The sequence below is a fragment of the Acromyrmex echinatior genome, chromosome 2 (assembly GCF_024713525.1).
Source record: "Acromyrmex echinatior isolate Ae372 chromosome 2, ASM2471352v2, whole genome shotgun sequence".
NCBI lineage: Eukaryota > Metazoa > Arthropoda > Insecta > Hymenoptera > Formicidae > Acromyrmex > Acromyrmex echinatior.
In genome coordinates, this window is record NC_141853.1 from 22,221,215 (window position 1) to 22,237,065 (window position 15,851).

The following is a 15,851-nucleotide window of genomic DNA, read 5'->3' on the forward strand; positions in this document are numbered from 1 at the left end:
ATTTTCCAACATTTTCGTCATGCGTTAGCGCCTTTCAATTTGATATTTCATGCCAGGCTTGCCTTTCAGATCGGACGTCTCGCCTTACGAATTTGCCGGCCATATAAATGTCCCATTGAAATGCGAGAAATAGCTATCAGCAGTATCATAGTGAGATCATTTTCCCGCCTACTGACTCATTGCTAGTCTACCTCATCGCGGACTGCGAAAGGAACTGGGATATGAAGTTACAGGAATTTTTTACATTTCCAGTATTAGTAAACAAAAAAAAACTATCAGCAAGAGTCAATGAAAATTAATGACTTAACTCGCAATACACTAAAGAGGTAAGTTAATTACAATTAATATAAAAACTAAGGATAAAAAATATTGATTGTGTGAATCAAATGTATTTTTGGTGTTTTTTGAACTGGATTTTTATCTTTTTAAAGATAAAAGTTAATTATTTTTTTAATTGTTATATATATTGATTTTGAAAATAAATTCTATTTTCTTTTCTGTGAATTATAATTTATAATTTTTCTGCAATTTACATAAAGAAACACAGTTACAATCAAGTCTTGTACCTTAAAAAGAAACTATAAATTTGATTGGATGTGTAAAAAATGTTGATATACAATACATATTTTGAGAATAATCACGAATTTTTCAAAATGTATAAGCATGAAGTAGTCTGAAGATATCTACAGCATTGAAACGTTCATATAAATTCTTCTAAATAATGTACCTTATGCAAAATGTTTCATTGTCGATTGAGATGTATTTACAAATTTTGTGCATTTTTATTTTGTATTTACGATTTCGATAATAAATATGACATTAATGCAATATTCATTCAGATAAGAGTAAAAAAGATAAAAAAGATAAAATATTTTTATTATTAAAGGTATTTTAATAATCTAAACTTGATGTACTTATCTTAAATTATCTACATCCCATATATTACTTTTAATTGTAAGATCAAATACAAAATGCTTTTGAATAATCGACAATTTACATGCAGTTATATCCTATATGAGAAATGAGATGTCGATGATGTAGCATAAACTTCAACAGTGAGAGAATGAAGCACTTGAAAGCTTAAGTATTAAGGATTCAACAGTCCGTTAGAGGAAACGAAGTGGATCGTTTGATTTGAATTTCATGAAGGAAGTTACTGTCAGATGATTCCGTACTGACTGTTTACAAACAAGCCATTTCAATAACTTGATGATAATTAACAATCACTTTCTCGACTTACTGTGCGCTTTAGGCTTAATGGCTGATGATAAATTTTATTTTTTATTCTTATTATCAGTATATTATAGATGTATCTATAATATATTTTATTGACATTTAAATGAGTGCGTTGAAATACTCTCAGAATTATATATATATATATATATATATATATATATATATATATATATATAATAATAATTATCATTTAATAAGATTGCTAGCCGCATTTGTATAATTGTGAATTATAGATATTCATTACTTTTTATTATACTTATTAGAATACACATATACAAAGCTCATAAAATATAGCTTGCTGTTATTGACATATTATTAATCTATATCTTGTCAATATAATCTAATCTTCATTTTGTGCTTGTGGACATAGTAATTAGTTAGATTTATTGAAGCAATTAAGACTCGTTCATTCATAATTTTATCTTAGATTGTAACATTAAAAGCAAGAAAACATGTAATAAAATTCTTATAAATTATATTTAAATATTTTTTAATAAAACATTTGCAATCGATAAAATAGGTTCATAAAATATATTAATATATCGAAAATTAATGTAAAAATATATACCGAAAATTATCTTTTTGTTATGGAGGTAGAAATTAAAAAATGTATAGAGATAAATTATATTTATTTCTATATATTATTAATTTAATTTCTATATATTATTAGTTAATTGTCAGCTGTGAACATAACTTATTTTGTTTTTGGTTATGCATAATTATTTTTAGATATATTAATTATTTATTAATAAACAGGTTATTTAATAATTAATAAAAAAAGGAATATTTTTGTTATATTTTTACTTTATCGATTGTAAGTTTTGTTTTTATTAAAACATATTTCCATATTAATATATTTTTCAAGAATTTTTATTTTTTTGTCGCAATCTGAAGTAGTATAGTGATGAATAGACAGGATTGCATCAACACCTTTCATGAATTATAGGGTGCTTTTCATTTAATAGCATTAAATTGACATAAATGTATTTCTGTCTTTGTTACTCATTGAATATTATATCAAGAAAGATAGAATTATGTTTGTATTGACTTGTGTCACTAAATAGAAAGCACCCAATATTGTCAAACACTCACTTCTGGTCTTTCTCGCTGTCGTAGAAATACTTCGATATACTTGGAGATTCTGATAAGAATTTCTCAACTGTGTGTGTAGTCGCAGTAATCGAGGATGTCGAGGTGCCAATTATCGCTTCTGCTCAAATACCGGTATCCGATGATACCGATGTGCTTCTATCTTATCTTGCTGCGCGTCTGTGCTTTGTATCTGCGATCTACACGTCCCACGAATTAACGCTTATCGTAATCAGAAATTCTGACGATGCAATTTTATGAAATAAATGATGCCACGTTTGGTCCTTTTCGTTTCTTTTTCGCTCACCAGGACGAACAACCCTTCATTAGTTCGACGATCAACGAGACGATTATTATGATTATTATGATTATTACGATAAGACGATAGTTTTGAGCGATTGTGTCAAGATTAATTACGCGACAATTACTTCAAATGATTTATACGTTTTGTAATTAACGCTTGTAATAATATATGTAATTGGAATTGTATAATTCCATTGCTGCTTGAGATATAACAGATCTTTATCAAATAAAATGTACCGATAAATGACTAATAATAGTGATTAATAATATATTGATATAATAACTGTATTCTGTGAACTTTGTATACATGTTTATTACATTGTATAATATATTAATGAATGTCTATAATTTATGGTTAAAACATTTGCAAATTGATCTGTATATTTATTTCAAAGCAATAGATACGAAATTTATAAGTTGGATTTTAAGTGCTTAAATAATTTTATGTGAATTTATATACTAATGTAGTCTTTTAAATTGCGCGAATTAATTTTTCGGTCTTGAAATGTAACTCCATTAAACTACAATAGTAATATCACAAATTAAATTGCTTAACAATTTATTATTTCCTTTCTTGTTATGTGTTCACATGTACAGTCCTAGAAATTCTTTGTATATAAAAGTTATTTTTTCTAAATCTTATATAAATTGTTTTAATAAATGGAAATATATAAACAATTAATTTAATCATGCACAGGCAAAAAACAAAAGTAAATTATTTACTTTATTATTGCTCCATAACCGCCCGATATTTTCTGGGTCTTTTCTTCTGTCTCTCCGTTGCTGCTTCTTTATTTATGCTACTCACACAATAGCCATACACGAAAACACGGTTAATGATCGCACGTACTAATCATTAGAACATGATAATCACACGGTACTTCACACGTGACATTTCCGTCCTTACTCACACGCGATGTGCATTTTACGTTGTGACAGAGGAATAATGTTAAAAAAATATGATTGCATCAAGGTATGATCCCCTTGATATCTCATAAAGTGCAGCAATACAAATCTAGGATGATGAGGAGTTTTAACATATTACTGATGATAAATACCGATTGTATGTTACACGACTGACAGATATTAAAATACAGACTTAATTACGCTAGTACTTGATAATTAAACGCATCGCGATGCTTCCCGACTAGGCATCAATCCGTTCCGCATCCTCGGTGTTCTGTTAATAAGTTAAATTTAAAAATAATATCTCTACTCTGATACTCGCGATACGATGCAAATAAATTCGAGTTAACGGCTAATTAAGATGCAATAAATCATCTGTAAATAAATATCGAAATTCACTACGCGTAACACATTTCAGACTTATAAATACCGCGAAGTACATATACATAATATATATTTGTTAATAAATAATAAAGATAGACGCATCACATTTTTCACTTATTAATTAAATTATTGGATTAAAAGTTATAAATAAAATATAATTAAATTCTATAATTTTTGTATCATTTTTTTTTAAATAGCAAATAAATTGCATTGCATGAAATATTTATTTCGATAAACTAGTCATTTTTTATTTCATGATTGGATTATTAATCATGGGTTTTAATTAATTGCGCAGAATGATAATTGTTGATTGTACAGAGGATGACATTTTCATTAGAGAGAGAAAATTAGCAGAAAAGAAATCCCTTACAAAGAAGGAAGTTTTCATCCTTTGTAAGAGATTTCTTCTCTACTAATGCTCTGTTTCTATTCTTCTATTGAGAGATTTCGCCCTATTAGGACACAATGCATTACGGGATTTGAGATGATATTATTATCTCAATTTTCTTTAAATTATAATTCTCATTTTTTTTAAATATAAATAAATTTCTTCTTTCAATACTTCTACAGCGAGTGCAAAAAGTACTTATACAAGAAAAATATATTGTAAAAAAAAAATATTTTTAAAAAGTAAACAATAATTAGCGATTTATTAACAAAAAATAAAATAGACTGTATATATTTCTCAAAATTAATTTATTTAAAAGAGGATATGTAATAATTAAAATGTGTTATCTTAAAAATCAATGAAAATGAAAGATTATATTACTTATTTATTATTTAGACGCACAAAAGTATTCATACAGTCGAAAAATTTAACTTATTATGAGCACATGAGTTATTTTTGTAAAACTCTTTTGTGTATATTAGGACAAAATATATTTATTATATAAAGTGCTTAATTAATGTTTATTTTTATAAATAAAGCTTTTTTTATAAAAATTTCTTCTTGTTTATTCACTATATATGTATGAGATAACAGGACTGAGGAAGAGGGGAATCAAGCTTGGAATCTCTTTATAGACAATCACTTTATACCTACGCTGTTCAACATCCTCTCTTTTGAAAGGATAATAACACGATGATACAATACGGCGAACGCCGCCATACGTATTGACTTGAACTTCGTGAATGCAGCATGACCTTGTGTATAGAACAGTCCGCTATATACCACGAAGAAGCACCAAGGCCATATGCCAGCTGATTTGCTGTCGCTACAAAATATTTGACGTTCTTTATACAATAAATTTACCGATTTATTTGAAAAATTTTATTTTACTATTTTTTTTTTTTAGATTGAGAGAATATTTTGTCTGAAAAATATTATATGTTAACTTTTTTGTTATCAATATTTTTTTATTTATGCCAAATTTTTATATTTTAAGAGAAAGAATATACACAAAGTTCTAATAAATCAAGAATTTTTCTCATAATTTTTGTAATTAAAAAATGTGATGATTAATTTTTTTTTATATTAAATATTTATTTACATTTATTTATATTAAAATCACGCAATTTTGCTTTTCATGGAACATATAAATTTGAAAGAAGATATTAAAATGATAATAAAATAAATATATATTATTAAATATATTTTATTTTTTCATTATAGAACAAAGATAAATTTTATTTTGCAATTGTAATGTGTGACCACAAATTTGTAGAATTTATCATTAAAGCAATACGGACAATTTTGTGTATGGCAGCGTAGCGAATGTAAAACAAAATACAAGATCACGCTATAATTCATTATTACTATAATTCATTGTTTTTATATAAGTCCATCCGACATTTCAATTATGAATGTGAGAATATGACGAATGCAGTCTTCGGTGAAAATTACTCGAAAGTATAAAGCAATTTCTCTAAGATTATATCGATGAGGGAAACACAATCAAGGATGATGATTTTGATAATATAGTATTGGAATATCTCTAAAGCCTAATCTACGAAATGTTCTTTCTTTCCTATGTCTTGCTTATTATCTCTTGTCTTTTCTTTATTCGTGACCATTTTATCGACAATTATGTTTTTTTTTCACGTGTTTTTTGTCTCTTCCGAAATTTGTCAATTTTTATCTCGAGTGATAGAAAACGAAAAAACTAGAAGAGGCAAAAATGTAGAGATATAAAAAAACGGTATTTTTAACTTCGGAGAAAAGTATCAAATAAAAAATTAGTTTCTGTAAAAAACGGTATTTTTGACCAAATTACATAAAATTAATGAAAAAATATAGAATTTATGTTAAATATGTAGAAGAAGAAATAGAATTCATTTTTCTTGTTATTTCGACATTTTAATAATTTTGTCTTTATAATTTTATATTGAAGTGGAAATATGTATTATTTGTATATTTGGCTGTTGCAATTCTTGATGAGTTAATAGGTCTGTTTATGTTGCTTGCACTTTTTACATTCAGCATCTCTATGCTTTCTTTTTTTCAACGTCCAAATTTTTTTCTAATTATATCACTTTAAGTGCAAAAATTTTGAGAGATTTTAAGCAATGACAGACCTAAATGACCTAAAAGAAATATCGATAAAAACTGTCAAAGTCGAAAGAAAAAAAACTATTAATTTCCGAGTTTTTTATCCTAAAATTCTGTAATATTTTTCCGTCGTTTACATCTCTAGGCAAAAAGAAAACAAATCGCACATTGTAGATTAGACTTAAAACATTAAGAGAAAAGAAAGCGAAAAGAATAATCTGCTTCCATTTGTTCTTTAATGGGAACTAGAAAATTATACGGAAATTGCCAATATATCAATGTTCATACATGCATTCAAAGTCTGCTTTCAATTATGATTAATTGTTTATTCTACAATAATGCAATCATTAGTTTAATAAGAGAATATATGGAGTTACGCGAAAAAAAAAGAAAGAAACCTAAGGGCAATATGTATTCACTTTATTACAAATCTAATTACCATATTATTATCTCACTGTTCTTCACGCCTCGCCAGCCCTCTAACGATCTGTTGCATATCGAAAGATATTATCTCATTTATCAAGCGGCCAAGCGATGAATTAAACTGCTCGCTATTTGCAATTCATATTAGCATACGCTACCGTCGACAGGTCATTCGGCCGTGATTCCCATCCCGAGGAACATTCAGCTAGGTACTGATCTAGGTCCTATAAGCGCGCTTTGCGTAGAAATTAATTGAGAAATGGTTCCTCGGCGATGACGTCGATGCGACTACACTTACTGTCAGCCGGCGAAGGTATCTAAGCCCGCAAGAAGTGCCGCTATGTCCCACATAAGAGCCGAGGCGGCGGAGGATGATTCTGGGACAACCGACCGACGCGTTCGGTTATTACGTACCTTCCGGGTCTGGCTTGTGATTGTTTTTTTTTCGATTTTTAAACCTGACATGTTCAACGGATTTCAGTATATTTTAGTATTTTTGTTTATTAAGGAAAGAAGAATATGTATACACTTTGTACAAATTGCTTTGATGAGACGAGTAATTTCATGTAAGCATTTCGAGAAATTTCGTGAATGAGTTGTTTTCAAAAATGATCTTATTTGATAAAATTGCGAAATCGATTTCTTATTTTTAATTTTTCTAATTTAATTTCTTATTTTTAATTTATCTAACTTAATTTTTTCGAAGAAAATTAATTTAGATTGATTTAAAATAAAAAATAAATTTAATTTTAATTAAATTAGATAAATTAAATTAGAAAAATTTAAATAAGAAATTAAGTTAGATAAGTTTAAGTTTAGAAGTTAGTTTAGAATAAATATTTTGTGTTACCTCCGCACAAGAGGATGACAAGCAGAATCGCGAAGCATTGAATGAACATTTTCCTATTAAAATTACTTTCGGAATTATAATCATATGAGTATGTTAGAAGTAAGTGAAAAAAATGAGAAGATTTACGAGCGGGTCTTTTGCTACTAAATGCCATGACTTGTCCTTTCTCTACTTATTATTCTACTTTAAGAGCGCAGATGGTGGTTGAACCACTTAACTCGTAATTCAACATATCCTTACTGGCTGAGATGACGCGTCCGTATTTTTGCCGTTGTTATGAAGAAAAAGCCTGTGATTATGAACGAGTGCCATGAACGTTACGTAAATTTTTTGTAGAATTACTCCGTAGAGCGATTTCAAAGTCGTATCCGCGTGGCAAGACGGAAACAAATGTTTTTTCGCGAACATCAGAAATCATCTAATTATGCGTTACGACGCGATAAGTGGATTACTGGCACGGACTGAAAATTGCTATAGTGTCATTAACTAGATCCACGATGTCTTTGTCAATCGGGAGATGTTTCATTGCACGTTGGTTCTTCTCCTAATTCCTCGGGTTCTGATCCAAGTTGAAAAATATCGATATCTTTGACTTTGGCATCTGTCGTCTAGAATATGCTCTTCTTTGTTGCCGAAACACCCATTCGCATTCTGAGCTTTTAGGAAAAACTACTTCCTGAATTAACCATCAATTAACATCATGCATCACCTCACCGATACTGCGAATCCTTCATTATGTTGTCAGAATGTGTGCAGGATGTAAAATATAAAGTGGAACAAAGTTGCTCGATATTATTACTTAACATTTATCTGATTCGGTTCTTGCTGATTCGGTTTTACCTAATCTGAATTTTTCACAAATTTATTATTTATTTAAATAATTTATGATGTAATGATAAAAAAAAGAAATTTTCGTATGTGATACTAATGCGATAATTCTATATGTGATTTTGTTAAATGCACAAAAAGGAGTTTCTTTTTGGGAAAGTTCTTTATTTTTCTTTATTTTTCACGTATTTTTTAATTAAACTATTATTAAAATTTTTTATTCTTATAATTTATTTTACATAAAAATTTGAAATATGATTTTTGACAACTATTTAAAAATTTTAAGGCTTGATTATCCCGAGGGGTTACATTGATTAAGTGACAGATTATTAGCTACATGCAACTTTATTTTTTAATTTACCGTTAAAAAATTTACCGTTAAAGCATAATAATACAATAGAATAGTCCTATAATATATTATATTGATAATAATAGAAGTAGAAGTATAAAATAATTCCTCAAATAATAGTGTCCTCAATTAATCAATTATAAAAATCACTGATAATTATATTACTGAAATCACTAATACATTATATTATTGAAATAATAATAGCAACGGTTTTTTATAGCAAAGACACATACCATTACTTCAGAAATTATTTTACACTTCGCATGACAGATATCAGACAGATTTCAGTTTGCCACATATTTTACAGGATTCAGAATTATATTTTTATTATGTTTTTGAAAGAAAATTAAAAAATAAAACTGTATGTAAATCTAATATCATAGTTAATCTAATATCATATAACCGATATGGTGCCTCGAGATAGCTGAGCTTTATCACTCTCGTTTTAATTAATGTTATACTAAAAATGTCAATAAATATTTTTTAATCAAGATGGACGCATTCCGTCGTTGCACAATTCTATCTAGAGCATTGCGATGTTTATAGCACCGTGACAACAAAGTGAATATTATAACTTTCATAGACATGCATAGATATTGATATTGATATCAGCATTCACATTCGTGAAAGTTCGGCTATTCACTTTTCTTCCTGATCCAATACTAATGTCGACTTCCTGCTCTAGTTTGATGTCGCCGTTTCGCACGTAATTACATCATGCCTGATTTATTTAAATCAGTTTGTCTTCTATTCCTTGATTTTATGATTTGTTCAAAGTGTTCTCAGAATCACAAGTGCGTCTACGCTTGAAATATGCCATTGTTCTCAGTCTCTATTTTATGTAAATGGGATTCTCTAAAGATTTTTTTTTCAAATTATGTGTGTAAATTACGTAATTGTTATACTTAATGCATAATTAATAATAACATAATTATTATTTCATAATTATTATTTATAATTATTCTATATTGTGTCATTTTGGATTAATTAAAATAACGATTACGAAATAAATGTTAAAAATTTATGTCCTTTAGTACGCTTGTTTTAATATGATTGGATTTTTATATTAGGTGTTGGAATTAATTCGTAGCGTTTTTTAATGAAAGAATGTTATTTATTTCACATGAGCATTAAAAAATACATTAATGAAAGTACTTCCCATCACTTGTAAAACGCTACGAATTAATTCCAACACCTAATAATTTATTTAAAATGTTTCTTTAAGGGCACTTGGAATATTCATTATATTATTATTATAATATACAAAACATACACTATTGGAACAATATATATTTTATATATATTTTTTTTATTAAATACACTATGGCTCAGTTTCTTATTTGTCGATTAACTTGTAGTTAGACTTGACCTGATGTTTTATTCAATGGATTTCATGATGGTATCATTAATGAAGCCTATTGGATGAAACATCAAGTTAAATTTAACCACAAGTTAATGAAAAACCGGACCTAAGCGATCTCATTTTTTTTTTATACAATTTCGGAATTTCTGTTAACATATTACCCAACCAAATTATCCCACTTTACCTTATCTCAGGCTTAATCTTGGCTAACAGGAAAAAGATTGAATTAGAACTCGTGCCCTTTCGCTCCCCCTCCCCCCCCAACCCGCCGGATACGGGACCGCTGCGGAGACATTCGAGAGATACCGTATCGCGATGTGCACCGTACGTCAAGTTCACCCACTTCGCGCATCGATCGTCGTCGGCGGCAGCGGAAAGAGCCTTTCGCTCGCGCTTAGCATACGCGTTGGTATCGAACAGTAACAACGACGGGCGAAGGTTGTTCAACTCGGGCGGATCTCGTAGCACCGTCGGGTATAACGGGTCCTAAGGCCCGCGAACACCGGCCAGGCGCGCTCCACCTTCGTTCGGCTTGCCTCCTCACGGACTAGAACGCGCGTGCAGCGTACCCTCTTCCTCGGCCCGCTACGAACCTTCTCCAACCTTCTCCAACCTGGGTACGCAAGCACGACTTGTCGGGCAGCCAGTCAGCCGTGCACCATTGTCGAAAGATCGTCCGGGTAGTCGACACGCGTCTTCCGACACTCTTCTTCGCTTCAGTCCGCTTTGTCCTTGTCCGGTTTCGCGACGTCGCGGTCTCTTCCTCTTCTGTTCGCGAATTTTATGAATATCGCGATACTCGGTCGGATTAGTTTATTCTAAGCGCTAGAGTTTCTTTCGGCGGTATTTTTTTTTTTTCCGAACAGGTGATCGTCGAGGACCTAACGCGCGGAAGAGTTCGGTGGTGCACCGAAAAACTGTTTCGCGTATTTTCTCGATCGTGCGCTCCGCGAGACCGTCGGGTGTGTAGCGATCGCGTTTGAAGTGATTCGATGCTTCATCAAATTAATTGAGACATAGGTAAGATTGATAATTCGTGATGATCATTATATACGCTTTGTTGATTTTTTAATCATATGAATTTGTTAAAATATTTGTTTTTATCGTTAATTATTTAATGGTAAATATTTTGCACGTAATTATTTAAAAAGTATTACATAAATAGAACAAAAATTTGCTTGTTCTTTCTTATAAAAATTTAAATACAGATATGTGCAATTAATGAATAAAAATAGTATGTGATATTTAAAATATGACATTCATAATATCTCTATTTATTTTTAGTAAATGATGATAGTTTTGGTTTATATTTTTCTCAATTTTTTTAACCAAATGTTAATTATTAACTAAATAAAGTTTTGCCGGCTCGTGCATTAATTTAATAGCCTTTCTTAACAAAATATTAATTGCTTTTTAACGTGTATTTTGACTGCCTAAACAAATACTATCTTAAATGTAATATTACGATATTATAATTTTTTTAAGTGACAAAAGACACAAAAATGACGGAATTTATTCGAAATAATTAATAATCAATTTCCGCATTCATTATATAACGGTAACGAATTTTATTTAATGCGCGAAGAAATTATCCTGTTGAGAAATGTAAATGCGAAATATTACGAGATGTTGGAAACAAAAACGAACAGAAGCATCGCACGGTCCAGGTTCGAGATATGATACCGTTGATAAATTATTTGATTGTATCTGTTTCATTGCGTTACAACTCGCAGTCACTTCCTCATGAAGATCTCGCTGCTCTTCTTCCTGTTTCTCTTTTTTTGCATCATTACGTTACGTTACACTTGTTGAATCGTGTTGCACGGTTGTCTTACCATATTGTCTCATTAGACGATTAAAGGTAATAGGAGCACTTTTGGAATTTATGCGCCACGCTCCAAAAGAGATCTGAAAATGAATGGACAGATTATTCTAATATGCTAGGTGGCCTATTTCTACCAAATCAATTGATTGTTGAAGATGATAGGATCTTTAACGCATATGAAATTGAATAATTTTGAACATTTAAGATTTCTTTAGCGTTAAAATTTTCATAAATTTAAATAATTAAATTAATATGTTTGTTTATAAATGTATATATATATATATATATTTATATTTGTAAAGTTTGATCAGTTATTAAAATTTATCTTTTTTTAATTTATAAAATATCAATAAAAGAATTTTTGTTAATGCAAACTCATTTCAATATTTCCTAATAGAAAGAGGATAAAAATACGAGATATTCTATAAAATATTCTGTTACTTGAAAATAAGTTTTAAAAATTATTAAAGGTTCCGGCAAAAGATCAACTCTGTGTATATGCAAAAAAAAATAAAAATAGTTGTTACGTTTCTGTTACGTGAACACTTTCAATTTTCGTTCGTTGTTGTCCTCTCTCTCTCTCTCTCTCTCTCTCTCTCTCTCTCTCTCTCTCTCTCTCTTTCTCTCTGTCATTAAATTATTTAGTTTTTCACGCTTCACTGAAACTGTTTTTTACAAAGAAAGCTTCACACGAAGAAGAAATTAACTAGAGCGTCTTTCGCGATAGTGAAATAGCAAAATACTATCGTCATTAATGTGGATTATAAGTTAAGGATCGGCACTTTTGCGTGAAAAATGTCTATTACGTGAAACGGTCACGGTATGAAGACGTATCCAATTTTCACAATACAACTGCTTATTTATTCTTTTGAATATGATCTGATCCTATCGCAATGAAATTAATGCGATTTACTGACCTGGATGATCGAGAGACTCACTGTCGGCCGATCATCTGCTATTCTTCATGCCTTGTCGTTTTGTTTCTTATCCACTATGATCTAATTCTAGCGGCAATGAATGTTCAGCGTTCGTTAGAGCAAATCTGTTTGTTAAATAGCGTGTCTTTATTGCGCGCGATCTTTTCCGCTGGCGTTCAACGTTCCAGAAATGGGGATATCGTTCTTGCGATCTCAAGGGATATTATATGAATAATCTTTGGTGATTTCCTCTATCAGTCAGCTTGGAGATTGACACAAGCTATTTCCGTTTCTTTCATTTAAATTTTCTATCATTGATAATATTTTTAAGGATTATAGATATTAGATAGATATCTATTGCATCTTAAGCAATGTTGATACAATTAATAAATTTACAAAATATTGAATCCCTTTCCCTTATATAATTTCCCTTATATATTTATTAATATATAATTTATTTTTTTAATTAATCTGTCAATATCTTATTAATTCCTTTCTTTATTATTTATTGATATAAATTATTATATACCTATATATTAGATTTTACTCGTTATCAAATGATTTGAATTAGGTACAGAGAGGGGAAGAGTAGTTCTCCGTAAATGCATTTGCGTCTATTTACGCTAGAATGTTATAGAAAATTGCTACCATGCTTGCCATCGAAAATAGTCAGTGCGTAAATAAAAAGAGCATGTATAGTAACAATTATTGTTGCGTACAACGGTTCTATTCATTAGAAAATTATCGACTCTATTAAAATAATTATATTCAAATTGAAATTCTTATTCAATTTTTGCAATTATTATATAAATGCTTATAGTATACAAATGCTTTAATTATTAAATTAAAGCGTTTATATACTACATGCAATAATGGTTATTATAAGCATAGCAAATAATAATCTCTTAATAATATTTTTTCAACTTCAAATAGTTTATGATATTTGAAAATTAAACTCGACATGCTTAAAATTCTGGTATTTTTTTATATTAGCCAGGCAATTAATTGTATTTGATAGTATTGCATGATATATTATATTATTGATCTGACACATTCCTTCAGAATTATAATTATAAATCTTCTCACAACATTGTTTGTGGCTCAATAAAATTGCTTGCGATTTTCTGGTTCATAAAGAAACATTTAAATGGTTAACGGTACATGCCTCGTAGAATTCGCGTATCGGATTTTACGGCTATTCTACCAATAGAATAATGTCTTGTCGGACTTCTCGCACACTTTGACTGCATTCCCTGAAATGTATGATGTGGCGTCATATACGATGGACACCCGAAGAAGATTGACGCCCGTTCAGTACCGTTAGAGGACACAAGTATGAGAATGGAAAAAATGCAACGGTAAAAAAATCTCCACGTGACGATCATCTGTGATCGTTAGAGAATTCCATCCAAGAATTATAGGGTTTATAGCGCATAGACTACTTCAGGTCAAGACCAATTGTAAGAGCCTTCACTGAAACTTTCGGTAGAGATTTCAACGCAGGAGGAAGAACGTTCTGTTCGTTTATCATCAGTCTGTCCCTCTTCTCTCCTGTTCCGACATTTCGTGGCCGCCGCACTTTATAACCGTTATTTAAAATATCATCTACACAATGTATTGTTTTAAAATTTAATTTATATTTATATATCGATATTCGATATATAAATATTTATATGTGTCAATTATGATTCTTATTCAGAGGTGATTACGATGATTTTTATTCAACTTTAAATTAAAACAAAATTGTTATCTACGTTGCAATGTGTGGTATAAAATTTTACAAATTTTATTACGCAGATGAGTGCTTAACTTACGTCAATGGTAAAGTAATGTTATTGTTCGCATTCTGTGTGCATAGACGATTGGAACAATCGGAAATAAGCATCGAATACGAACGATGCTTTCAATCGAAACCTTAATTGACAAATCGATGATCAGAAATTCATGCCGTGTAACCTACGTAAACTCGCCAGAATCAACTGTCTTGACAATTGCGTCATTGCAATAATCATTAACAACCACATGCATTTTGAGTTTGTTGACTGTTCAATGTAGTTGCAAAATTCTTGATATTTAAACGAAAAACGTCTCAAAAATTGAAAATTCATATATAAATATAAATTTTAATTTATAAAATAAATATTAACACAAATTATACTACATTCCGAAACGTTCACTTTGAGGAAAATTTTACTCGAAATATATAATATATATTATAACGTATATTACATACCGAGTAAAATTTTCTTGGGAGAAGATTTTTGAAAGAGCTTAGAATACTTTATAGATGTCTATCTCTATCATTTATCGATTTTGATATTATTTAATATTTAAATTTAATACATCCATGAAATGGATATTAAATTTACATATATGTGCAAATTTAACGTTACATCATCCATATATCATCGTATATTTATGATTCTATTTATAAAATAGTAAAAATTAAATTCGCAAAAGAAGAAGAAGAAAATTAAATTATATTTCTATTTTGTTAAACATAAGTTCACAATAAATTAAAAAATAACATTTGGATAATATTCGCACTTTATAAAACATATTGTGTCAGATTATCGTAACAACTGTCGAAATATAAGTACATAGTACATACAAATAAAATAGCTGGTGCCCATCCTCATGAATATTAACGCAAGCGTCGCATCTTTTGTCGGTCGTAAAATTAAAACCTTCGACTTCCGCGCGTTTGCTCCACCGTTTCCGATCACCGTTCTTTCCTCATAAGAACCGCGCAATCGCGTCTTTCGTGAGATTACTTTTTGCGACCGATGTGTTCTCTTCCTGTTGACTTGTTCTCGATGATATAGTGCAACGAGAGATCTGTCCAAGATTGGAGAATATCTAGATTGTTGCTCAAGATCAGGTTCAGCGT

The 15,851-nt window shown here is 29.8% G+C and overlaps 1 protein-coding gene across 2 annotated transcripts in view; it reads left to right on the plus strand.

Moving 5' to 3' along the window:
• Window positions 1-15,851, plus strand: part of LOC105151006 (uncharacterized) — a 37,281-nt gene that overhangs the window by 10,803 nt on the left and 10,627 nt on the right. Inside the window, exon 2 of one of the 2 annotated variants that reach the window (XM_087402664.1) lies at window positions 70-326. In XM_087402664.1, the coding sequence (XP_087258790.1) occupies window positions 289-326 (38 nt within the window). In that variant the 5' untranslated portion in view covers window positions 70-288. Of the gene's footprint in view, window positions 1-69; window positions 327-10,429; window positions 11,240-15,851 lie in introns of those variants that run through there. The other variant, XM_087402666.1, reaches the window with a different exon arrangement.